Genomic DNA, 27177 nt, shown 5'->3' with positions numbered 1-27177 from the left:
CCCTTGAACACAGATGGAGCTGCCCAGAGGTATGGCTTAACAAATAAGAAAATATAAATAATGCATAAATGACTGTGCATATGTTAACAGCTATTTATTGGGAATTTAGCATGAGCTAAGATGCCTTCTTGGTGCTGAGAATATAGCAATGAACAACATACTATATTAGAGGTGTATAATCTGTAGGGAAAGCAGATAAGAATAAATAAAGTATAAACAAATTCATAAGGTGATTTCATGAACTGATTGGCACCCTGGATGAACAGCATGATGGAAGGAGATGATAGAGGGATAGTCAGGGCCAACTGCCCTAGAGAGAGGGAGGGCATTTGAATTGACATTTAAATGATGAGAAATCAGGAAAATAAAATACGTTTGTTGCTTTTCTTTTTCTGAGTGACTTTTAATGGTAATTTTAACCACTCACAATCATTCTTTATCTAGAGGCTTCTAATAATTTTTAATGTGTTTATGACACGATTAATTCTATTAGTTCACAACCACCCTCCCCTACCACCACCACCAAACCAAGTCCTATAAAACTTGATCACAACTGCTCGGCCAGTGTGGCTCAGCAGTTTAGCATTGACCTATGAACCAGGAAGTCATGGTTTGATTCCCAGTCAGGGCACATGCCTGGGTTGCACGCTCTATCCCCAGTGGGGGGTGTGCAGAAGGCAGCCAACCAATGGTTCTCTTGCATCATTGATATTTCTATCTCTCTCCCCCTCTCCCTTCCTCTCTGAAATCAATAAAAATATATTTAAAAAAAACAACACTTTATCACAACCACCTCTGCAATCAGTTACACTTTAATAAGAGAAATAAGCTAAATATTCTTTTAAACACTTATGCTTCCAATTGTATACTTTTTGAATTTTTTTTCAAAAAAGTTCTCACTAAGCATGCAATGATGATGATGATGATAGTTATAATATTTTATAGATTTTTATGTGCTTCACAGTAGCTATGAAGTTGGTAATGCTGTTATTCCCATTTTGTAGATTAAGAAACTAAGGCGCATCAAGGTTATGTAATTTTCCAAAGATTCCCAGCTAGTAAGTAAAGCATTTAAGACTAGAATCAAGTAGCATGGTTATAAAGAACTTGCTTTTAACCATGTTACCATACCACCCAAAGCCAACTAAGTGAAATATTATTTTCTTTTTTTTTCTAATTTAGAGTTCTTCAACTTGTATGAACATTGTTATCTTAAACTTCATCAAATTAAAATAGAAAATTGAATACTACTATGAACCTTGTCACTCTGAGGCTTGAATTCGTACAACAAATCTTATAGACTGTTACCATATCCTCCTGGCACTCTATGAACAATGCCAATAGTAGTTACCACATAAATAATGATGCCATGAGGTACTGATGCATGGACCAAACATCCAGGCTTTCCGCAGGTACGGATACAAAATACAAAATAAATGTACATTTTTTATAAACATTAGGAGAACTCTGCATCACCAGTCTATTATAACATGTTCTAATGGTCTGGTGTTAGCTTCCAAATTCTCACAAAGAATATATTTAACAATTTCTCAGGAGTTACTCAGTTATTCCAGTAATTAAGTTACTGGTTCACATTCTATGTTTTCCACTTTAAAGCATTATGGAGCAATCTACTGTTTCCAGGATTCTGGTACCTCTCCTCCAATTCTCCAAGAATCCTCAAAAGTCACAGACAGGGACAATGGATTTCAGCATCAAGGTCTTGAAGTTAACCACTTTGAAAACAATGAGTATCGCCATGTTTCCATTCTAATACCAAGAAGGAACATTGGAATTCTAGTCACTAAGCCAATATTTAAGAGTCTCCTTTTAATCAATTATAAATATATATCAGAAAAACCATTTGAAATTTGGGGGCAGCTGGGGCAACGTTTGGATTTGCCATGCAAATGTATTCAGTGATAGCAGGAACTATAGATAAAATGTCAGATTTCTGCTTAAAAAGAGTCCCATGTTTCATATTCAAAACACTAAGCTGGAGGTATAGGGATTCATAACAGTAATATACTCAGATCATCGAATATTCAGCAACAAATTAATTTGACCTTGAAACCTAATTTCAATTAAGATTTCTGTTAAGGCACATAGGTGTATATATAGTGAATGTTACTTTATGTTTGAAGCCTTTCATAGAAGTAAAATATTCCTTGACATTTCTAGGAATAGATTTTCCTGGTATAAAATTTTAGGATGGTGTCATTTAATCATCTTCCCAAATCTCTGGCTGTTAAAGCCATGTAGCAGACATAATTCACATGTTCCTCTGCAGAAAAGCTAGTAAGAGTAATTTTCCCCAAGTACTTATTTCAGTGTCCTCTGTTCCGCTAAGAATAACTTTATTGTTTAATCTTTGGTTTTACTGGGATGTTTTCAGATTTAATCTATAGTTTTCATATTGAAGAGTCTGATAAAGGGAAATCTGTAACCAGCTCAGTGCTTAAGATTTAAAGATTTATTCAAAGCACCAAACCTTTCACAGTTGTATACTGTTTGGTGGAAAGGATTTTTAAAGTCTGAAATTAATGTCCAAGTAGCTCACTGCTCACTCCTAGGGAACTTCTCGATGTTTAAGCAACGTGTTTTCAGGGCAGTGAAGGAAGTCACATTGGGCAAGGAAAGAGGGTGTCTGAACTGGAGAGCACATGAGAGAGAATGGCAAGAGGCAGAGGGGCTGCAGAGGGAGGCCAATGGGTTAAATTTGATGGACTGTTAAGAGGGGAAGGAGTGGAGCCCAAGAGGCTTAAAATGAGAAGAAATAAGACTGAAACAGACATTATTTGAAAGAAAAAAAAAACCCTGAATGAAAAGAAAAGCGGAAATAACTTGTTTCAGACAAGAGATTCTGGGCCAAGAAGGGACAAATGAATGTGGTATATGAATAAAGCCAGTTTCAGGAAAATGTAGTATCTGCCAATGGCTAGGGTGACATTTTTATTTTTCCAATTTATGTTTCTGATTACTCAAATTCTCTTCAAAAACAGTCAGAAAGAAAGAAAGAAAGAAAGAAAGAAAGAAAGAAAGAAAGAAAGAAAGGAAAGAAGGAAGGAAGGAAGGAAGGAAGGAAGGAAGGAAGGAAGGAAGGAAGGAGAAAAAGAAAGAGAAAGAAAGAAAAAGAAAGAAAGAAAGAAAGAAAGAAAGAAAGAAAGAAAGAAAGAAAGAAAGAAAGAAAGAAAGAAAGAAAGAAAGAACAAAGAAAGAGAAAATCAAGCATACATTTACCAGGAAGCCTTGTGGACTTAGCTCTTACACAGAGTGTTTCTCAGGATTCCAGTCCACACACATCCAGCCTCCACCAATGTCAGGCAGATGTCCCAGGGTCTTTGCAGGACCAGTATCTGTCAGTGCTTTTCCCAGATACCAGGTGTAGCTACCAGCCTCCAAGACTTGAAGATGCGGAGCTCCAGGAACATGAGCCATGTGGCAACCTAACCTTAGCCTACTACAATTTTCTACTAACTCACATCTGTGGCTCCATAATAATCTCTTTATGCACTTACCATCCTAGTTAGTGAAATCTCCTTCTTAGCAGGAAATATCTACACTGTATAAATCAATTATTTCGTGGCTAATGGTTATTCCTGAGGACCTGGCATGCATGAAGAATGTACAAATCACTGAAAAATAAACTCCTCTGAGGGAAGTGCACAGAATAGCATTCTTGCTCTTGTTTGAATTAGGATAGTAATCTTCATCAGTCTATGTTGGGAATCTAGTCATCCAACAGATCTTTCTGAAAGATCACAGTTACTTTGAGGGAAACGTTTTGCATGGGAACATGTAGGGGGTCTTTGAGGCTTTTAATGCCAGAATCAGTCCATTGGAGTCACACAGATCAGCCCCTCCTTTGGCAAAAGAAAGGATCATAGCTGTGGAAGGACAGGGTATGGAAGCGATGATACTAGTGGCTCCTTTTTCTCTCATATTAGCAAGAAATGCAGGCCAAGTCCTTCTGTACTTTAAGAAGGCTGTGCAAAACCACTACTTTGCAGTTAATCAAGGAAAGGGGGACAGCTGACAATTTTGCTTGGAAAGGTAAGATATCATAACGGAACAGTATAGCAGCAAGAATGTCCATCTCTCACACTGTTTCCTCATTAAACATTTCCTCCATCCAATAGTGTGCTGTGGTTTCAAAGCTTTTCCTTCATGTACTGAGATTATTCAGTGGAGAAGCTTTAGGGATATCCCAGCTTTAGGGATAATCCAATAAATTATCCTGAAATACTTAACACAACTCACCACATGGTAAAGCCCTTAACTCTGCCCTTCAACGAACTTATAACCATGTTAAGAAGTAGCAATATTTTCCCACAGATTCTGTGTATACTTCTCTTGTTCCTACTAAATTTGAAATTAAAATAATTCTTCAAGCAGAAAGCAAATATAAATTTACTTTTTAAATAATTAGTTGAAAGATTTCCACCAACACCCCATCCCCCAAAGGCTACCGGAGTCCAGGAGCACTGATATTACCCCAATTTTCAAGTTCCAGAAGAAATAAGAGCAGACAGTGGTATGGACAATAGCCACTGAGACAAAGGCAGAGGGCTTTAACTAACACAGTCTGGAAGAGAGAGACTGTGGCCTAGAGATGGAGGCAGAATTTTCTGGAAACAAATGGCTTGATTTGAGATACACAGACATGCATAACTTCTAAGACCTCCAAGTTGTCATCCCAGAATTCGAAACCTCTGTTTCATGAGAAAGGAGAGCTAGAACCTGTAAAGAATGTGAAAAGTCATAGAGAGGACACTGCTTAAGATTATCTGTGGTATAAGGAGTTTCTAAAAGGAAACAAAACCCCAAACTCACTCTCGGTCGGTAAGTACTTTGAAGACAAAATAGCTTTCTGATTTATTTTTCTTTTTCAATTACAATTTACAATCAATTTATTTTCCCCCTACATAAATCATTTTTCAGCTCTGTTTTTAGAGTCTTTGCATCTTAAAAAGTGGCTTTATAAGTTAAGAGTGGCCTTTTTAAGCTGATGGATTTTAGTTCATAAAAGTAAGCAGGCAAGATGCAAGGTATTCCCTAAATTTTCCAAGAGGCAGTGCCTGGATGTTTGCATCCCAAATGCAATCTCCTCTAAAATTCACATTGGAAAAAAAAAAGTCACTTAATGTCTAGGTTAGCTGGGGGGGCGGGAGTTAATAAAAAGGGTAAGAATGTCCACTTACCATGTTTTTCTTTCTCAGTAATTTTTTTAGGAAGAAAAATGATGAATGGCAAAAAACTTATTTCACATGTTCCAGTCTCATTCCTCTTTATGAGAGGAAGGCAGGGCAATCAGCCCATCTGGAAACAAAACCAGGAGGTGACATATAAGTTGTCCAAAATGGTCTTTGGAAAGTAGGAGCATAGGCAGGAAAGTCATACAGGAATGCCCAGTTGTTCCTGGAAACCTGAGATGCACATGACAACCTACCATGGCTTGGAAGTCTAGGTTGCCTTCCATTGGGGAAGAATGATCATATACATGGTAATGGAGTTAATACAGTAAAGCCAATATAAACACTAATGTTTTGTCTTCTGACAGCATATGAATGTGCAAGCATTAAGTTATAGGAGAAAAGGGGCTAATTTTAGATTTGTTCCTAGCCCTCTCCATGTGAATGGTGTCGCTGTGAGCCCAGCAATGAAGTTCACTGTGTTGTAGCAGACTGCGCAGTTCCTGAGTGTGTCAACCCAGTCTATGAACCAGAACAATGTTGTCCTGTCTGCAAAAATGGTAAGACCATACTGCATTAGCTTTCAAAGAGGGGTTAGTGCCAAATACAAATATTTCACCTCTGCACACCATTCAATGCAAGAGCCCTCTAAGATCAGCCTGTGGTTTTTTTCAACATGGGCATGGCCAATTTATATTTTTATCCCATCCTAAAGTGAAAATAAACCAGCAACGGGTGAATCATGAAGCATTCAATTGGGGGAACTAAAGCTTTTGTAAGCCAACTTTGTTGTGATGCCTATTACTTATTGTTGATTGATAAGGAGGATATTGGAAAGGATAAGTACCGTCTTTTCATAGTGACTGAATTTCTCTCTCGTGGGGTCTATGAAGCAGTTTACCTATTTCATAGTGAATAACCCAGAGTAGAGAGGATAAATGCCAGGTATTTTGCGTTTGGTATAGATAAGACTTTAGGTTTAACATTATCAACTAAATACAGAATTCAATTATTAATGCACTTAAGTTGAAGTGAGAAAACACTGGAAACTTTAGGGTTTTTATTCTAGGATTTTATTACCATGGAATCTTGCTCTCATAGTAATTATTATAGAGGGGAATTTGGTTTATGAGATCTTTTTGGCCCCCATGCAATGGAAAGGTAGAAATTACTACAGCATTACCCAAAATCAAGGTGATGCTGCAGAGAAGAAAATGCCAGGCCATAAACCCAGGACAGCATGTCAGCTAAGCCAATATCATGCTCTTCTTACTGGTCATGTACTACCCAATAATAAAGCTTTGCTGGGTAACACTCCACAAATGTCCCCTCTTGGCATTAATATCTGCTTGAAAAAAAAAGTGCTTCTAGCTCTTAATTAAGGTGAGGTCACTCTAACGCAGAATCCCCATGCCCTCTCTTGAGTTAGCAGGGCTCATCATCCTCTATTTCACATGTTTGGGGTCCTGAATTTGACATAATGTTAGTTCACATACTAATGTTTTACTTTGCAGAATTATAATTAGTAAAGAGGAGTATCTGGTTATTTAGTTAAAGAAAAGTCAAAAGCAGCCTGATTGATTTTATAGTAATTTTATGTTTTAGTATCTTTCCAAAAAGCTTACGAAGAATCCTATGACACATTATCAGACCCAGTTTTTACTCTTTCTGATCATATAAACCCAATGAGTTGAATATTAAACTGCTCACCTGGCTTCTCTTTTTCTTCTTTTCCCTAACACCCAACTGACCTGTGTCATAGTAACTATCTCTTCGACGTAGAATGTGGAAAGAAATATTCCCCTGGCATTCTAATCTTTCTAATATAGGTAAAGATGTAAAATTTAAGACTTTATATTTTTAAAGGGATTTTGAAGAAACTGGAAAAGGTACAGGGAGAACCTTACAATGATTTAATGGTTGAAAAATAGGACCTATGAGGACAGACTGAAGGAGTTAGCATAATTTGTCCTGGAGAAGAGAAGGCTCCAGGGAAACCTAACTGTCATAAAGTATATGAATGGTTAGTGTAAAGTGGAAGAGGACCTGTTATTTTTCATTTTCTCCAAGGACAGAAGGAAGAAAAAATCAGCTACCTAATCAATCTTTACAATTAGGATTGACAAGTCTTTGACTGAACACTTTTTTTTCTCTCTCTGGAAGCAACTGTCTAAATAGGTCCTTGAGGATTCTCTCTTCCCTAAGCGGCCCTGGTTGGCTTTGTTTTTACATTTAGGGTAAATGAAATTATGCTTCCAGTTAAAATCTCTTGTCTGGACATACTCAGAATACTCACAGAATTAAACTATAAAAGACCATGCATTTAAAAAGAGAGTTTTTACACATGCATCTGCCACATCTCCCTGTTATGCCACACCAAAGCCTATAATATATCCAGGGTTACTTTCCATGTCAAATGTTAAATCAGCCACTATAAGCTAGTCATACATAATCTGTCACCAAGATTATCCTATTTCAATCTATTGCTTGCCAGAGTAGGAATTTGTCTTGAAATGAAACCCTCTTTGTACAAAAACAATGAATGGACTTGAATTGTTCAATTAGTTCAATTAGTAATCCATTAGTATTCCTGAAGAGCATATGTTGATAGAACAAGAAATATCAGTAAAATTTTCCAAATTTTAGTTCATGAAGCACTACAAAACAACCACTTCTGTTTTCTCTTACCATTTCCAAGTGAATGTTTTTCCTTTTTAAATAAGGGAAATGAGCCTACATTAGAGTTAGCAGGAATACTAACTCTTGTACTATAACGTTATGAAATTATCTTTTTTTAATTATTAAATTCCAGTAATTAGTCACTTGTGCCCAAAAGTACAGTATAATCATTGCTAAGAGGAGCATACTAAGGACCACTAGAGAATGCTTATGTCCACCAGGGTTACCAGTATTTTATGAGACAACAGACTGAGCCTAGTCTTGCTTGCCCTCATTGGAAGCCTAGCCCAGAAAACAGAAACAGATCACCCATGTAAAGAAAAGGTGACGGGAAACAGATGTTCACTATGACAAAATAGATCTAGAACAATTTCCAATACATGATAATCCTGTCTCATTCTATATGACAAGACTGGTTTGTTCATTATAATGTAAGCTATTTTTAAAGGATACTACTATTTTCTTATATGTAAAAACAAGATGTGGAAAAAATGTAGAGGCACTAGATCTTAATTTGTAAATAGCCCAATCACATTTTATACGTTTTAAAATTCTTCATAAATATTGAAAATTTTCAGTTTGCATAAATGCTGCTTATCTTGGCTGGCAAATACTAGATTTTGCATACTAGATTTTTCTGCTTTCCTGAATTATAATTTGCCAAGAGCAAGAGGCATTAAACATATAAAATGAAAGTTTAAAGCAATAGAATCTACCACACCTAATATTAAAACTCAATATTCAGCTAATATAAAAATCATTTTTCTCAGATTATTTAAGAACAAAAAAGCAAAGAAGTACATGGACATGTATGGTTTTCCAGAAAACAGTAGTTGCCAATGAAAATGTACAATTATTTTTAGATGCAAGTATTTTTTAAAACATTATAAAGTACAAAGTAATATGTTCCTTAAATAAGCAATGATAGCCCATCTTTATTCTCCATAATGTAATTTTTATGAATAAATTTAATGACATATACTTGTAACATTTTTCTCATAGGATGTTTGGGGGGGGGAGGAAAATTTCAATTTTCTGGTCTTAATGATTACCTCAAGCAAGCTTTTCAATGGTTATCAATGAATATAGCCATGCCATAAAATATAGTCCATTAAATTAAAGTTAGTTTAGCACCAAATAATGACTCTCCATTTGGTCAGAATATAAAATAGAAACATTAAGGAAACACAAGCCAGGAGTAGCAAGAGGACAGTAATTATTTATTTGGGGAAGATTGGGGGAATTAACATAGGAACATAGAAATGTATTGTTTTTAAAAGTATCATTAAGCATTTGTTTCTCCCTGCTCCATACACCTGCAAGAGCTAGTAACCCAAATGCCTCCTGCAAAGTATGACATTTCCAGACTGTTTTTCTGTCCCCAAGATAATATTACTTTGACCTATCTTTCAGTCCCAATCCTTTCCCTGTGAATTAATGAATACTCTTTATGCTTTTTTGTTTGTTTTTATAATATGAAAAAAATAGATTAGCACAGCATCTGCTTGAAGAAAACATTCTACCTTGGAGTATCATATAAATATTTCAAATATTTGGTAACTGATCATACATTTGACTACTAAAATATATGATCATCGGGGCATCTGAACCACAAACTGCATTTTTTACATTTCATCAGCCAGTATGTCAGCCAGCTCTATGTTTTTGCTGGGATATATATTCAGTCATTATTCACGGTTCTGAGGGAAAAGTCACTTCATGAAAAATTGTAATAAACAGGAAACACCCACAAAATCCTCCATACACACTAAGTGAGGCATTTTCATATCTTTTCTAACTAAGCTAAAGTTGTCATAAGCCCTGTTCAAATATTTAATTCCATATCCCTTACTCTCTTCTAGTTTAGTAGTGAAACAAATAAAGCAGGAAACAGACTAGCCAAAAGGTCAAATGGAAAAAAGACAATAAAGGGAGGGGGAAATAGGAGAGAGGGGAGACTTTACAAGCATCAGATGCCTTTTAGAGGTACTTAGGAGAAAAGGTTTGACTCACGTATTTGTTAATATCCTTCATATCCATAGAGCTCCTTAAAATAAGAGGAAAACAGTTCCACAGGAAGGAAGGAAAGGAGCAAAGGGCATATAAAGGAAATTCACAGAAGAAAACCAAATGCCTGGTAAATACATGGCAATTTGCTTAAATTCACAAGGGGTCAAGGAGTTAGAAATTAAAGAGATTCCAATATTGTAATGATAATATTTGAGACTGATGATGTTGGCAAACATATTAAGGGCTGAGAATGTTAGAACAATTGTTAGGAATGTGGTTTCCATCACAATTTTCATGTGACATAGGGGAAAGGAGGCAATTCCAGCTCTTGTACTTTGTCCCACATTCATGTCCTAAATTTTCACTGCGTTTTAGGAGTGGAAGGGTGAGAGAAAATGTAATAGACCTTCAATGGAGTAATGAAGTCTATTTCAGCCTTTAAAAGGACCTTACTGACATTTTCTACTGTTGTGTAAAATAAGCAAGCAGTGTATAGTAGATTACATATTATTTTATACATAATATAATAATGTATCCTATCTATAATGCATACATTTTAAGTAATATATATATATTTAAAACATTTTATTGTTAACAGATATATAATTTTAAATAAATATTAAATTTTTTTGTACATAGAAAAGGAGCTAAATGGCTACACAATAGAACATCAATAATGATTCAATGATTACTTGTAGGGAGTAGTAATAAGAAGGTAAAGGGAGGGGCGACAAGAGATAATCTCTTTAGAACTTTAAATCCTTACAAATTGAGTTAATAAAAACAGCAGAAAAGTACACAAATGGAGTTCACAAACAAATTACAGATGTTTAAAAGATATGAAACTGTTAAGCCTCACTAGTAAATTAGGTTAATTTTTATTTTTTTAATTGTGCAATTTTAAAAAATATTGATTTGAGAGAGAGGAAGGGAGAGAGAAAAACATCAATGTGAGAGAGAAACATCAATCAGTTGCCTCTACACAGGTCCGGACTGGGGATGGAACCCTCAATCTGGCTATGTGCCCAGACCAGGAATGAAACTGCCACTTCTTGGTGTATAGGATTATGCTCCAACCAACTGAGCTACACCTAGGCTAATTTTTTTTATTTTTAAGCACATTTTTTTATTTTTGGTTTATAGGATTATGCTCCAACCAACTGAGATATACCAAGGATAATTTTTTAATTTTAAGCACTTTTTGTTATTTTGGTATGTGACATAGAGCAAGTTCTAGAATAATACACTGCAAATATTTAATAGCGATCAGAAGAGTAGAAGTGAGAATGTAGAAGCAGGAAACTTTGAGTTTTTATTTTATGGACCTTTAAATTAAGTGAATTTTCAAGAAACTATTGCACTTTATAATTTGAAAGGTTATAGCAATCCTTTAAAGAAAAAATAAATATAAATATGTTACTTAAACTCTTCCAGAGGAGAAACAGAACAAAATTTTCCATTTCTTCTTTTTCCCTGCAGTATAATATTAATACAAACCAAAGATTACACACTAATAAAAAGGCAGTAGAGGGAAACCTTATTTTTTATTAGTAATTAAGAACTATTAAAATACTAAATCCCCAATCTAAAGCTCTTGGGTTGTGAATTTTATGGGGTTCATATATGGTATAATATATTACATTGCCAGAGGGTATAGTGCAATATTCTTTAGTCAATAACATTAACATTTCTACAACAAAATATACAATAACTAGAGACCCAGTGCACAAAATCATGCACAGGTAGGGTCCACTGGCCTGCTCTGATGAGGGCCATCGGGCCAGGACAGTAGGGGGGAGGGGATGCAGGAGGTTGGCCAACCCTGCCCCCAATCGAAGGGGGGGAACCAGGGCAGGGCCGGTTGGAAGGAGGGGCTGCAGGCAGTTGAGGGAATGCGCTTGCAGGCTGGGCTAGCCTGTCCTGTTCATCCCAATCATTGTAAGCAGGTGGAGGCAGGGCAGGGTGAGAAGGGGTGCCCAAGGCCGGCCAGGGGTGCAGTGCAGGAGGAGGTGACAGTGTGAGCACGAGGAGGCAGTGGCTGCGGTGCAGGTGGGTGGTTGCGCGGCAGTGAGCACAAGTTCGTGAGGGGCAGCGATGGCATGCAGGGGTCGCCGTGCGCCCCCCTTTTATGCCCAAGGAACCCTCTCCACACCTGCCTTGCAATAGAGTCTGTCAGGCAGCCTTCGGGGCTGGGCTGGAGTTGGGGGTGGGGGGCGTGGCTGTCCCTAGTGTGGGTTCTTCCAGGCAGGCTTTTCCTCAGTTCTCATCCTCTTTGTTGTGTGTTCCTCCCATTTCCCAGCCGGGCTTCCATCCTGGCAGCCACATTTGTAATTTGGTGCTCTTGAGGTCTGGAGGAGCACAGACAAGAACCAAGCCCTCCCCCCAGGTCTCAGGGCAGCTCTTTGGCACCTTGGAACGGGAGAGAGGCGTGGGGGCAGCGATCGGGGGGCAGGGATGGCCAGGGGCAGGGGACATGGGAGTTTGGGGGGGCTGATCAGGCCCTGATAGGGTCAGTTGGCTGCTGCAGTGCATATCACAGAGACTGGTCGCTCCGGTCATTCTGGTCATTCTGCCATTCAGTCACTGGACTTTTATATATATAGATTATATTACAGAAACTGAATAAATATGGAATCTTGCATCATCTTAGGCCAGTTTCCATTCCAACTGAGTTTTGGTATCAAATTTATGAAAAAATATTGGGCTTTCAGAGATTAGGAACTCTCTTAATATAATTTATTCTATTAATAAATTGAAGAGAAAGATCATATTTTATTTGTATATATTCATAAAGACATTAGACATAAATCGGCAAAAACTATTGGCAAAAACTATTCATCAAATAAGACTAAGCAGATAATTTTTACAATTAAATTATATCTACCTCAGGCCAAAAAGAGAGAATAATGTTTAAGAAAAACACTGAGTGCATTGTTCATAAACTCAGGAATAAGATAGCAATGCCCACTATTTAAAATTTTAAACAGAGAGTAGATATGAACTAGCTAATTTAATTAGAAAAAAAAAAAGAATTGGAAGAGAAGAATTGGAAAGAAGATAAAACTGTTATATTGACATAGGATATGCTTGTATACTTGAAAATCACTTTGATCCAGCAATTTCACTTCTAGAAATAATTAGTATCTATATATATAAAAGCCTAAGCGACTGTTATGACCGGACAACCAGCCAGTAGCTATGATGTGCACTGACCACCAGGGGGCAGATGCTTAACACAGGAACTGCCCCCTGGTGGTCATTGTGCTCCCACAGCCAACCTCCCGTGGCCGGCCAACCTCTTGTGGTCCCTTCCTCCAGCCAGCCGGCTCTGATGGCCCTGATTGGGATTGGGTGAGACAGCCCCAGTTGCCAGCCAGGTCGAGGGACCCCATCCATGCATGAATTTGTGCACCAGGCCTCTAGTATAAAAATGTGTATGTAGAGATATTTATTACAGAGTTGTTTATAATAGCAAAAACTTAGAAAACCTAATACTTAAATATTCAAAAATGAGGTGTTCTTATGGAAAAACTATAGAATATATGAACTGACTACTAAGAGAACATTACAAGTAATATTATTTAAAAAATTAAGAATACCCTCTACACACACACAATCCATGTTCAGAGTATTAAAATAAACTAGTAGGCCAGAAGGATGGATAGATGATTGATAGATAGATGATAGATAATAGATAGATAGATAGATAGATAGATAGATAGATAATCCTATTTTTGTTTAAAAAGAATATATATCATATGTATAAAGAAGACTGGAAGAAAATACTTCAAAAAGTTAATGGTACTTAACTCTGAGCAGTAAGCTAATGGATGATTTTTACTTTCTTCCCTTTGCTAACCCATAATGTCTACATTTCCTACAACAGATATGTATTATCCTTATAATTTAAAATTATGATTTAAAAGAGAAAACAGAAAAATTTCTTTAAAAGATTATGTAAATTTTCTCACTACTGTTGTAATTTAATTAAATAATCAATGATGTGTTACTTTTCAGAAATTGCACTATAATTCCTTGTTGCAATTTGTACTCTATAAATTAATTAACCAACTAATAATCCTACCACTTGACTTTCAACTCCTTACCTTGAAATTTCTTATAAAGCATTTGGACAAACCTCATTGCCCATTTTATGCACCTATGAAGACAATTGTTAAAATATTCACTTAAGTCTATCCATTGATATTTTCATGAAGCTATCTTGCAGAATCAGCCTTTTAGGTTTGAATATTGGATGCAAGTATCTCACCTTAATTTGATATTTTCTCACTTCCTCTGAGGTAGATAATTAGTAACAAGTGAAACAAAGACATTGAAAACAAACACGCTAAAGATGAAAAATTTTCTGGCAACATATTCATTTTCTACAGAGCCCCTGAAAATAGTTCGTGATGAAAGCACAACCTATCAAAGGCAGTTTCAAAATCTGCATTTCATTGACTCCATAACTGAAGGTCAGCATTATCATATTCATATAAAGTAGATGTCAAAACAGAATAATTATAAATAGCTATTTTAATGAGCCACAAACAATAATTTCCTATTGCTTTCATAGAGCTTCCTCCAAAATATGAAAGGAAATATTGATATTTATGTTGTCTTAAACCAACAGGATTCCTTCTTAATGCATCAGCAAATTAGATTTCAAAAGCATTATTGTACAATGTTGACACAATGAAAATTAATGCCATATTCATTTCCTTCTAATCACATCTCTTTTTCACTTATCAGGACTACCCGGTCCTTCAGAAAATAAAGGAAAGCCAACACATGCAAAAACATGAACTTTTTTGTTTTCCTCCTCCACATAAGGAAACGCTTAGGGACTGTATTTTCCCTACAGAAAGCTTTGGAATGTCCAGTCCGGTCCTCCCACAAAGCACACACTTACTCCCATGGGAACAGACATATTCGATAGTTGCACTCACTCCTTCATGTGCTGTGTAGTACTTTATTGTTCAGCTTATCACCCCACAGGGCACTTGAGAGACCAGAGGAAGAGTAACAAGCATGCATGTACTCATTATCATCTTCCTAAATATTCATATAACCTCAAGATAGTCTGGCTCAAAACTAGTAACTTGGCAAAGAGTTGACTATATCTTCCAGAGATGGCGATGCATTTCTATTCTTAACTTCACCTTCTCTTTTACTTTTCAGCCTCTCTTCGATTATGTTTTTATATAATATTGCTGACTTTTAGGATTGTATACAGTAATATCAAATAGAACACCTCTGTGAACCAAGGATGGCAGTTAACAGGGCAATTGGTATCAAGAGCAGGTTCCTTGGGAGCTGAATTGGATTCTTGGAATAATTAAGCGAGGTGAGGTCTGACTGGTAAGCCAAGGCATTCAGTCTTGCCAAGATTCATGAACTATGAAAAATAATCCCAGGCTTATGTCATTGGCCATGGGAGAGACCAACTTCTTGGTTTCAGAAGTGTGGAATTGCCATCTATTATGACCCCCAGCTTTTCCTTGCATGCTCAGACACCCACATAGTTCTCAAAGGCACTCAAAGGGGTCACTGCTGACGATGAAGGCACAGATCAAGTCTCAGAGTCTCGCTGCATCCACGCCTCCTTTCTGATGTAGACACATGAGGAAGTTGTCCTCACTGTACCTCACTTCAGCATCGCCATGGAGATGTACAGGCTTTCCAGAGATAGAGGTGCAGAGCAAGCCCTGTCCCCCCGTGACACAACCCCCCCCCCGCACCTTTCATTCCCACCAATTAATGTAAACCTTGTGCAGTCAGACAAAAGCCAAACAGAGTTGCAATGTAAACAGTGTGCCTTGACCTTTGAATCTGAATGTCTTCAAAATCATTTGAACAAGATGAGCCTGGAGGCCTCGAGCAAGATATTTAGTCCATCTTCCTCAAAGTTTCAGAGGTCTGGAGCCAGAGTCTCTAACAGACTCATTCCCCAGGCACAGGTTCCCAGATTCCCTTTCTTACAGGTAAGATGGAACCTCTTGGTCCTCTACCTCCCTTGACACTGGGGAAAAAAGGACCCAGAACTCCAGGTGTTCCTGAAAAAGTCCTAGCACTTCTTCAGCCAACAGTCACAGCCTCACCCTCACTTTTGGACTTGAGATATTTAGGATAATTTTTCCCTACTGGTCTCAGACACCCCTCCCGCTCAGAAGCCTAGGACCTCAGTGCCTGGACTCTGATCCCCATACAGTTCTGCGAGCTATGAGGTAACACTCAAAACTACCACTTTCCACCCTGTTCCCTGTTTTTCATTCTCCATCTCACCTACTGTTACCTGAATAATATAGATTTTACACATTTAAGTTGCTTGTCTCCCCCCTGCACACAAGTATAAATTCCATCAGGCAAAGATTTTTGTCTGTTTTGTTCACTATTGTATCCCCACAACCTACAATACGTTGTACGTATACATGCACATTTTTAAATAAACGAATGAATGAACAAACACTCATATTGTTCCTTTGGAAGAACTGTAATTAAATAGGAAATTTTATTCTCTGGGTTATTTTAAGTTCTCTCTTGAAAAGTACTGGTCTTCTATTTCATAGAGAAGAGTTGTCAGTCACATAGAGAGCCTAGGGTGCAGCATGCAATGGGAAGGGAGTGCCTATTAGAAGATTTATTTCCTATTTGTAGTTGACCACTAAGATTAGCGGTGCATATGTTGATGGACGGTACATCGAGGTGACTTAGAAGAAACAGGATGATTGCCGGGATAACCAAGTCCAGCTTAACCTTTTACTGCTTCATAATCTTGTCATGGACCCAGAAAGCGCCTGTTTCTTAAGAACTAACTTAACTGCATAATGTAATATATGGGTCACTTTAGTGCAAAATTAATGTCATACTTTAGTCAGTGTTATCCTTAATGATAGATTTCATCGAAAAATGGGGATTGGACTTTTAAGGAAGCCATGAACATTGACTGAATATGTGATTTGTCAGGGTTTGGTGAAATCAACTGAACTTAACATGACATGAAACAAATCCAGGAAATGTGACTTGGTAATGAAGCAGAGGGAGAACAACTAAGTACAGGGCATGATATTTAATTCTAGAAACCCAATTGTGCAGCTGGAAAAGAAATCAGAAATATGGCATAAAACAGGGACAAAGGAAACTTGTAACCGATATCTTTTCTTGGGGAACTCTCCAGGGATCGCTGTGGCTGAGGAATGAAGCTCTTGGCAGTAGCACCTCTGATACTTAACGTAGCTCTGAGCTGCTTCAGATCAATCTATCAGAAATGTTAAACCTCTTTGGAAACATCTTTATGGTTGGATACCCCTCAGTTGAGAAAAGGGAAATGGGAAGTTCCTGCACACACACTAGTACTTATGTTGCTTCCATGAGCTTCATTTGTATGAGGTGATGGCTCGGAGCAGCCACAAATGCTGCTGCTTGTCAGGGTAGGGGACAGCCAGCCCCGAGTCCTCTCTTCCTCCCGCCGTCACTTTTATGGGTTCTGCAGAGAGGTCCATAAAGCAAGACGCCTGCCTTCTGGAAGGCTCAGCCCAGTCAGTTTTTGGCGCTGTTAAATAACAAAATAGTCAGCAGTGCTGTGTCCAAATCTTTTTCTGTGTTGGAATTTCAAATAGGGGCAACACAGACAGCAGCAGGGACTGAGGCCATGTGTTGAAGGCTCGGTGTCTTGCACCCTTTGTCCTGCCTGCTTGGATTAGATGATTTCTTTAGTGAAATAAACCTAGCAGAGAAAGACAAATACCATATGGTTTCACTTCTATGTGGAATCTAAACACAAACAACAGACTCAGAAAAACAGGCACCAAAGGGATGGTGATCAGAAGGGAGGGGGTGGGGGATGGGTACAAAGGGGATGGGGAAGTCAATAATGTTGTGATGTCACGGTGACAGATGGTTACTAGAGTTAGTGGGGTGATCACACTGTAAGGTATAAAAATATTGAATCACTATATTGTACACACGAAACTAATCAATGTAAGATTATACACTAACTATACTTACATAAAAATAAATTTAAAAAAAAGAATGGAGATAGATGACAAAGAAAAGCAACATAGGATTAAAGCTGCAGGGCAGAGGAGAACATGGGAGCCTTTCAAGTCAGAATTCATGCAGCATTATGGTAAAAAAAAAAAGACTTAATTGAATTCTGTTTTCACTCCTAGCAAAGGTAACGGTCCGGTCCCTGAGCTGAGTGAAGTAATAAGCCCCCTATACAGCATCATCTGAGGTACACTAAACACCTTTTCAACCCATCAAAAATAGTGCCTCTTCTAGCCTGCCAACATACATGTCCCACATACAAACATTTATGTAAATGAGGAAAATTAAGTTTAGAGATATAAAATAATGTGTCAAATACCTCATTAATGATGTATTTACCTTTCAAATCCAGATTTTTCTGATTCCAAACACTTAGTAATTTTCATAGTGCTGAGGTTATTATTTGCCATAAAATAGAAATGACATTTAATAATGCATTTTCTGATTATGCTTTTCAGCTAAGTACATTAAAACATTCCTAACTTGCCACCTTAAAAGATTTAGCTGACTAGTAGAATTTTAAAAGAGATTTTCTCTAGATCAGCAGGGAAAGAAAATTTATATGGCAAGAACAAAAGTAATAAAATATAAAGACTATAAAGTGGTTAATTTTATCACTCAGTTTAATGACAAACACTGAGAACAAGAATTTGCAGAAGAGAAAGAGGCAAGACTCAGGAGGAAATTGGTTCATTTGACAAACCACCAAGCACAGCACATAATTACTGTCTTAAGACTTATAAATCCCTTCTTGGATGTTGAAGATATGAGCTTTTTTAAAGTTGATTTTAGAGAGAGGGGGAGAGAGAGAGAGAGAGAGAGAGAGAGAGAGAGAGAGAGAGAGAGAGAGAAAGAGAGAGAGAGAGAGAGAGAGAGAGAGAGAGAGAGAGAGAGAGAGAGAGAGAGATATCGATTGGTTGACTCCCACATATACCTGACCAGGGATGGAATCCACAGCCCACGTATGTGCTGTGCCCTGGCCAGAAATTGAACCTACCATCTTTGGTGTTAAGGGAGATTCTCCAACCAACTGAGCCACTATAGCCAGAGCAGAAGATATGAGCTTTTTAAAAATTAATATTATTCATTGAATCTTCATTAAAGGCATTAAATATTTTTTACTTAAAAATATTACCAAAATTTTATATTATTTTGATTGAAAGACACTCAGATCTTAGTTTAAATACTTTAAATAAATAAATTTAATAAATATTTTTAGAACAAAAATTAATCATTTTTTAAACTTCTATCTCATTGTGAATATCACAAACATCAAATAATTGTATTTTACTATTGAATTCAACCAATGATGAAAAATACACAAAATAAAATAAGCCTAAGAGAACATTCCATACCTATTGTGCAAACAACTGTCAAATAGTTGGAAGCAACCAATTAGCTCCAATGTGATCCATGCAGTCAATTCATCCTGATGTGAAAAGTGGGTCCACTTCAAATTCATACTTCCACAATAAAAACTCTTTAAAGGATCATGGGTATATTGTATTTGAGAAGATGAAAAGAAAATCTACATAGCATTTGTGATGTCTATATTTCCTTAGGGATAACTAGAAGTAAAGCATCACCTTGAAAGGCATTAGGACAAAATAATAAATTTCCCAAAACTGCTCTGCATTCATTTCAGCTATTTAAAATTTCCTACATTTAAGCAAAATGTAAACTTTATTTCATTCCTTTTGAAGAAAGGCCTAAGATAGAATCTTGTCTTTACAAATGAATACTCATGATATGATTATTTTTCTTTATAGCATGGTTGTAAAGAATAGAAACAGAATTGATTTTCCCTATGTCTCAGCATTCTTCAAGCATCTAGGGAAATTACAGCCAACCTTTAAACAGGGTTTGACTTTTTAAAAAAAGGCAAAGGGAAAATGATGTTACACACAAGTCCTCAAATAAACTATTAATATATGCAAAACATTATGGTGATAATATGCATACAGGTATAGACCCGTTACAGAATAGATATAGTTCTAAGAAAAGGGTTGAACTACAGGCTCTATAAATGAATTTTTCCCCAAAAATTATTTTCTAGATAAAATTGGAAATCATAGGAGAATAGAACTTTAAAACTGAAAGTGACCTTGGAAATGATTTGATAGAAATCTCTTAATTTATACTTGGAGAAAACCCAAGGCTGGAAGGTGAAAGTGAACTGTTCAAAAGGTTACCGCAGAAGGAGCTAGGACTAGAACTCAGCTCTGCTCACTTTCAGAGGGCCCATGTTTTCAACTAAATAAATACATACTCTGTGTTGTCCCAAAGGTATTTGTTGGTTTGTTTTTATTTAGCAGAAATGCTTGTACATTTTTATCACAAGTATTTTATATAATTTAATTTGTTTTTATATGCTGCTTGGTGTTGAGTGCCAATCAAATGATTCTCAAGGTTATTTTTTGATTTTGCAAGTACTTGTGCACCTACAAGTAAAGATGTGTAGTTAGAATGTTAATGGCAAAATTTACTCAAGAAGACTAGGAGATTTGGCATGTTAAAAAGTTTGGGAAACACAACACCCAGATCAACTTTGAAAAACAAACAAACAATAAAAAACACATGAAAATGTATTTCAAATTTCTTGGAAGAAAAAAAATTCCAAAATGTTTTAGTAAAATGTTGAAAAATGGCTGATGAGAGCTCCTTTTTAGCATCTATATCTTTCTAATGGCATGTATTGTTATTGTCATGATAAATATATTCAATAGCACAATAAAATTAAAATATCAACATGGTTGTGCTCAATTCAGTTTAGCAAGTATGTACTGCCCTTCTTCATTTAATCAACACGTATTTATTGAGTATACACCATTTGCCAGGCATTATGTTAACTGCTAGAAATACAATGGTGACTAATATTAGTCCCTGTCTTCAAGAAACTCACAACTTTAAGGAAAATCTGGGCAAGAAAACAAACAAAGAAGCAATTAATTGTCATTGCAATATGCTCAAAGAAAATTACAGGAAAAATCTTTTAAAGAGTGCCTACGGGGAAAAAAGTAAACAGAACTTTAAGTCACTTTGAGCATATTAGAGAGAATTAATTGTAGGAATTAATTACAATATGGGGCAATCTATTGGTCCTTATGCTTTTTCTACTACAGAATATTTGAACTGTTATGTCCACTAGTTTGAACACAGCTGAAAAGATTGCATGTGCTTGTAATTTAGTAAATATCTGATATCTTTTCATTAGTATCTGGTTATGTAGAGAACTGGCAAAGTATTAGGAATTGGGGGTGGTCAAAGAAATTGTTGTATTATTTCCTGCTCTCATCTCCCACATTAAGAAACAAAAACCTGATAAGTGAGTATTTAGGAAAAGAATAAAAATAGGTTAAAGATTAGGGCCAAGGAAATTAAGAAGATGCAGATAGGAAAGTTTAATTGAGAATCTGTTTCTTTGTTTCCTTCTTTTCCCTCCCACACCACTTGATATTTCTCTCAGTCAACTTCCCTCTCTATTCCTCTGACTATCCTAGCTAATATAATTTTACTTAAAACACCAGCAGGTAAAGAATAATCTAATTGCAAATGATAGCATCTGTGACTTGTTCTTTTCGTTCTCAGAAATTGAAAACATTGACTTCCACTGTTGTTTCAGGGACTTTAACAGCAAATGCGTAAAGTATTTTGAAAGACTCCCTGTAGAAAAATAAAAAGTATTTGTTTCTCAAAAAATAAGTAAGCTGAAGTAACAGAACTTCAGTTTGTAGCCCCCAATTGAGACAGGTAATCATGACACAGTCTGATTAAGACTAGGTTAAAAATTAGGCTTAAGGGCATATTTTAATGAAATGTATCCTATTGGTTACAAAATATTTTTCTCCACAAGGATTTTTAAAGACTATTTTGATAATTTATTGGTAATTTTAATTGTTTGCAATAATAACTCAATAATATTTTCAACATGAGGATGATGACATTATCCAAACGGGTCATGTTCTAACATTATATTTCCAGAAACCTGTTGGAAGAAAAAAGGTTTCAAAGCCTAAATCATGCCTCCCCCCACCCCCATAGAGCTTGCAGACTTCTTACTTTGCATCTCATGGGTATATAATTATGTGTAATTTAAATAGAAGACTACAGTTATTCATAGAAACTTATTGGAGACTAAAATCTATGAATAAATGAATGAACTAAACCAGTAATGGGTAAAGTAGGCATTGTTATATGCACTGCAAGATGAGTAAGTTAGATAAAAGTATAGCTGTGAAAGGTAATTTGTCCATAAAATAGACATTTATTGGGCAGCTAGGTTAAGTACTGTACACATGTAATCTCATTTAATTTTTTCAACAATCCTTTTACAAATGAGACTGGGGCTTAGCAACTTATCATTGGATTACATGCCTGAAAAGTTATATATAAACCAATATTCACCACTATTTCCTGTCCAAATCTCATGCTCTTTTCCCATAGCCAATGTGTGAATTCATAGGACTTAATAGACCAATACAATAAGTGTGCTCTGCACTCTATCTTTAGTTTCTCATTTTTCTGGTTGCATTGGTGAGGACCAGTTCAGTTGCAAATGACAAAAAATAATCAATCAAACAAACAAAAACCTCATCTTCACTTAACTTAAACCAAAAAGTTTCACATATCTGAAAAAGCCAAGGACACCTGGTTCTAGGCCTAAATGTATCAAGGGACTTAGACAATAGGAGGACTTGTCATTTTTTGTCATTTCTCTGTTCTGCATTTCTCTTTTTGGTTATATTTTGAGGCCCTTCTTGGTGACAAAATGGCTATCAGAATGTTCAGGCTTTATTCCTCATCCGTCTATGTCTGGTGGAGGATAGGGGGATGGATAGACGGTTTATCTACCATAAGTATTTGATGTAACTCAAATTGGCCTGAGTTGAGAATAAACAGTTTTCTGAACCAACACCCCTAGAAGGAAGAACGTGATTCTTAGTTGGACAGGCTGAAGCTACACTCCCACTTCTGAAGGTGGGAATGGAGACGATACCACTAGAGTCACAAAGTAGTGGGGGGGGGTATTTTTCCAATGAAGAAATTAAAAATAGTTACTATAAAAAGTCTGTGTATCCATGCACCAAAGCTATAGGTGTTTGCCAATAAAAGTGACAAACACATCGTAGATAATCTAAGACCACACAAATGTTGATACAAATCATATTATGATCATGCATGTTCACTCATACCTGATGAGTGAAAACCACTTTTCCATACAAGGAACCCTGGTGCAGAAGATAACCCCCAAACAGGCAATAGATTGAAGAGAACTAGAACACCAGTCCTATCTCCAATAGACTAGTGTTCCATGTCACCATAGTTTGTTCTGAACATCTATTAGAATTTCATGGAACAATTTGAGAAATTACTACATTTTTTAAGCCACCTCCTCAGTGAATATTCATCTAGATATAGATTAGGTAGATAGATAGATAGATAGATAGATAGATAGATAGATAGATAGATAGACTGAGCTTATGCATAGTTTTCTGATGTCCTGAGTTTGGGAATTAAAGCAATAAATTTTACAATTTTGGTGGTACCAATAAATTGGACCACTTTCTTATCTTTCTATGATCTTTGGGAAATGTGTTCAAGGCTAGGGGCAATTTGTATCTATGGACATGAGCAAAGCTTAATGGTTACCTTGGTCTCATTAACGCATGTCTAGGTGAGATCAATTATACACAGGTTCATTGAAACTGTGAGGAAAGAACTTTATCATTACAGACACTTCTCAAAGATGTCATGTCAGTCTAAAAATTTTATTTATAAGAGATAGGGGATTCTGTGGATTTAAAATTAACACATTGCTGTTATCAGTATAACCCAATTTCTAATAACATTTTTGTTTTGTTATATCCATACTGTAACACTAAAATTTAAAAAATGAGAAAGAAGAAAAAATTTTAATACAATTTTTATTGATTTCAGAGAGTAAGGGAGAAGGAGAGAGAGAAACATCAATGATGAGAGAGAATCATTGGTCAGCTGCCTTCTGCATGCCCCACACTAAGGATCAAGCCCACAACCAGGGCATGTGCCCTGACCAGAAATTGAACCATGACCTCCTGGTTCATAGGTCGATGCTCAACCACTGAGCCATGCCAGCTGGGCAAGAAGAAAATTTTTTACTCTTTGCAGGGAAGGCAGATCATTATTCCTCACTTTGTAAGATACTTTTCTCTTGGGTACATACTTAGAAGCCTACCAACCATCTAGCCTAAAAGAAAGGAGGCAGCATGATAGGCTAAGAAGTGATGAGGATGTGGCATATGAAGATTGTAGTTCAATTCCATTAGAAGTATGACCCTGAGCAAGTCACTTCATTTCTACAGGACTTGGTTTTATCACTTGCAAAATGAAGTTAATTAGATGTGCCCTGCCTACCTGCTGAGTCTGTTGTGAGAGTTCAACGTGTTGTCAAATGTGAGTTATAGGAACACAAATGCATGTTTGTAGAAAATATTACAACATTTGAGGGGGGAAATAAGTTCTATTATTGCATAAGCATTCATTTTGTTTCCTCATCTTTCTTTGTCAAAACCATTAAGACTATTGTACAATAAAGTGAAGTGGTTTTGAGCAAAGCCTGTGGCAACAGAGAAACTAACTCTTTGATGCTACTTGTGTGACCTTGAACTAGCTATTTAACTTCCCAGCATCTTAGACTGCTCATGGGAATTGGGAAAAATAATACATTCCTCATAAAGTAATTATGAGGATAAAATGAGATAACATATGTAAAATGCTTTGCCTAGCACCTGGCACATAAATGCTAGCAATTTATTGTGCCTATTATAAGAAAGGGTATGAAGTGTTATTTATCTCAGACTTGCTTCTTCTGCTTCCCACCCTGCTTGTGTGCCCAAACACCACACAAAAAACAAACAAGCAAAAAAATTCAATGCAATGCCAAGCAGGACAGAAATCCATTTGGTTTATCATGGAAATGAAAGAATATGGGGATAAATGAAAGTCCGATTTAGGAAAACCACTCTCTTTAGCACACAGTTGCCTCAGCAAGGCCCCTTATTCATGCAATTTTCTTACTACTGTTCAGCAAGCTACCTACCTGGCCGCCAGAGCCCTTCTTTTGCAAGGTTTACCTTGCATGTATAAAAGCCTTTCTTCTGGCTATTAGACCCAGACATCTTGCCAAAGAATACAATGGAACATTAAAAAGAAGGCATATGTTGAGGAGTTTCTACATGAAGCTATAGAATTGTAGCATTGATTGCACAAATGGACCAGGCACAAAAAAAAAAATTGAATTCCTAGAGAGGCCAGGTAAGTCACATAAATAAGTGAGGTCATGTATTCTTTCAACATGGACACATGGACAGTCTTTGTTAGCATATTAAAACCAAGAAACCTAGGTATCTTAGACTTTGAACTTTTTCCTCTTTAGATAAAGATACTGAAAAAATATAGCCATACTATAAGAAAATCAACAATAAGCATAATAAGTGGAATGAACATTAGCCCTAGTTTTGGGAAGAGAATAGGGAATGGTGGAGACTGAGACAAATGGGGAGAAAGACATGCCATGTTGAATGAATCACCATTCTGCTCTGGTCAATTGATGCCATATAGGAATGTGAGATTGGTATTAAATCTAACAGTTGTATAATGGAGGCCAGAAATCTGTTTTTTAAGTGACATTTCTCAATTTTTTAACGTTGAGTCAAAAATTTTTAAAACATAATGCAAGTAAAAAAAAAAGTATCTACAGACCAAATGTGACTGTGATTGCTGATCATTAGAAGAGTCCCTGTTGCAGAGAAGTAACTGATTGCAAAGGAGGCTAAAGGACTTGCTCAGGGTCACATTGATATTGGCAAAGCAAGAAGTTGAACCTGACCTCCTGGCTCCCCTCCCCCAGTCCAGGAAAATCAGTCTGTCATCTCACACATAAACCAGCCAGAATATTATTGAAAACAGAATGTATGAATATAGAACAGAGCAGTTAAATACGCATGTTCTTATTATTTCTTTCTCTCTTTTTTTCCTCAGGAGATTTCTCCATTTTTTTGTGTATTATTCAGGACATGATAAGATCCCTCTTTCTTCTTTCTTAGTGTGATAATAATTCTCACACTCACAGACAGCAATCTTCTGCTTGATAGCTAATATATTTGTATATTTAAGGAAATATACTGCAGCCCGTATGCAGAGAAGCTTGGCACAAAAGGCACATACTGTACCACTTAAATCAATATTTTCAATGATATATATTCAGAACAAAATCATGCATGTCCCAACCGCTAGCTTATATAGTTTTTAACATCCAGTGTGAAACTATAGATCACATAATGACATTCTGGTCAAAAATCGCAGTTTCTGTACAGCATAGCAATTGTAAAAACACTCATTTGGTTACAGATCAGGGCATCAAATGCCAAATTCTAATCAAAAGAGGTTTTTTGGTGTTTTGCTAGTTTTTTCTTTTGACAAAGTGCATCTAATTTTTCCTACCTCTCATGCTCTGCTGCACCAGAGGCTTCAACTAAAGAAATGACTTGTTACCTGGTGAGCTAGTGCCACCCAACCTGAGAGGTATCTGACAGCAGGTGCTGAATAGAAAATTATTAGGTAGTGGGGACACAGTGATTAAAACCTGAAGCTGGCCTCGTTACATCCATAATTATATTTATTCAGCAGATTTGGAAGAGAAATCACATTTTTCCCTGCCTTTTTCATGCTCTCTTTCTCTTTTTCCTTTTGAGCTATTGAAGTATTTTTATATTTATCTACTTATTAACAGTGTGGAAACTCAGTAAGGAAAGCTGAACTGCAAACATTTATTTTGTCAATTGGTTATGTAGCTAGAACCAAGGTGATCTCTCCGTGTCCAAGGGCATTGATTAACTTCCCCTAAGCCCCTTTGAGAACTCTATACCCAGACAGGCTGGCTTTTACACTGTGATAAAATAAAAACTTCTAAAGAGGCAAAAAGAAAAAGGTTGCCTATGTTATTTTTGTGTCTTCCATCTGCTAAAGCTATATGACATCTCTAGCTAATATCACCCCTTCAAAAGAACTGAAGCATCAGGAATGCATACATATATAAATACATACTTATATATACATATATACATATGTGTGTGTGTATGTGTGTGTGTGTGTATGTGTGTGTGTGTGTGTATGTTAGCTGGAGGTGTCATATCCATAAAGTATATATGTAAGGTGGAAATAAATGTCTCAATTATTAGAAAATGCATTTGTGTGAACACTCCACTCT

The 27177-nt window shown here is 36.5% G+C and overlaps 1 protein-coding gene across 1 annotated transcript in view; it reads left to right on the top strand.

The window, feature by feature from the left end:
* The window catches only part of VWC2L (von Willebrand factor C domain containing 2 like), a 139574-nt gene that overhangs the window by 18591 nt on the left and 93806 nt on the right, over positions 1–27177 (top strand). The window contains exon 2 of the mRNA XM_054723378.1: positions 5623–5752. Within this exon, the coding sequence (XP_054579353.1) occupies positions 5623–5752 (130 nt within the window). The remainder of the gene's footprint in view (positions 1–5622; positions 5753–27177) is intronic.

This window comes from Eptesicus fuscus, chromosome 11 (assembly GCF_027574615.1).
Source record: "Eptesicus fuscus isolate TK198812 chromosome 11, DD_ASM_mEF_20220401, whole genome shotgun sequence".
Classification (NCBI taxonomy): Eukaryota; Metazoa; Chordata; class Mammalia; order Chiroptera; family Vespertilionidae; genus Eptesicus; species Eptesicus fuscus.
This window is presented reverse-complemented; position numbering and strand designations above follow the sequence as displayed.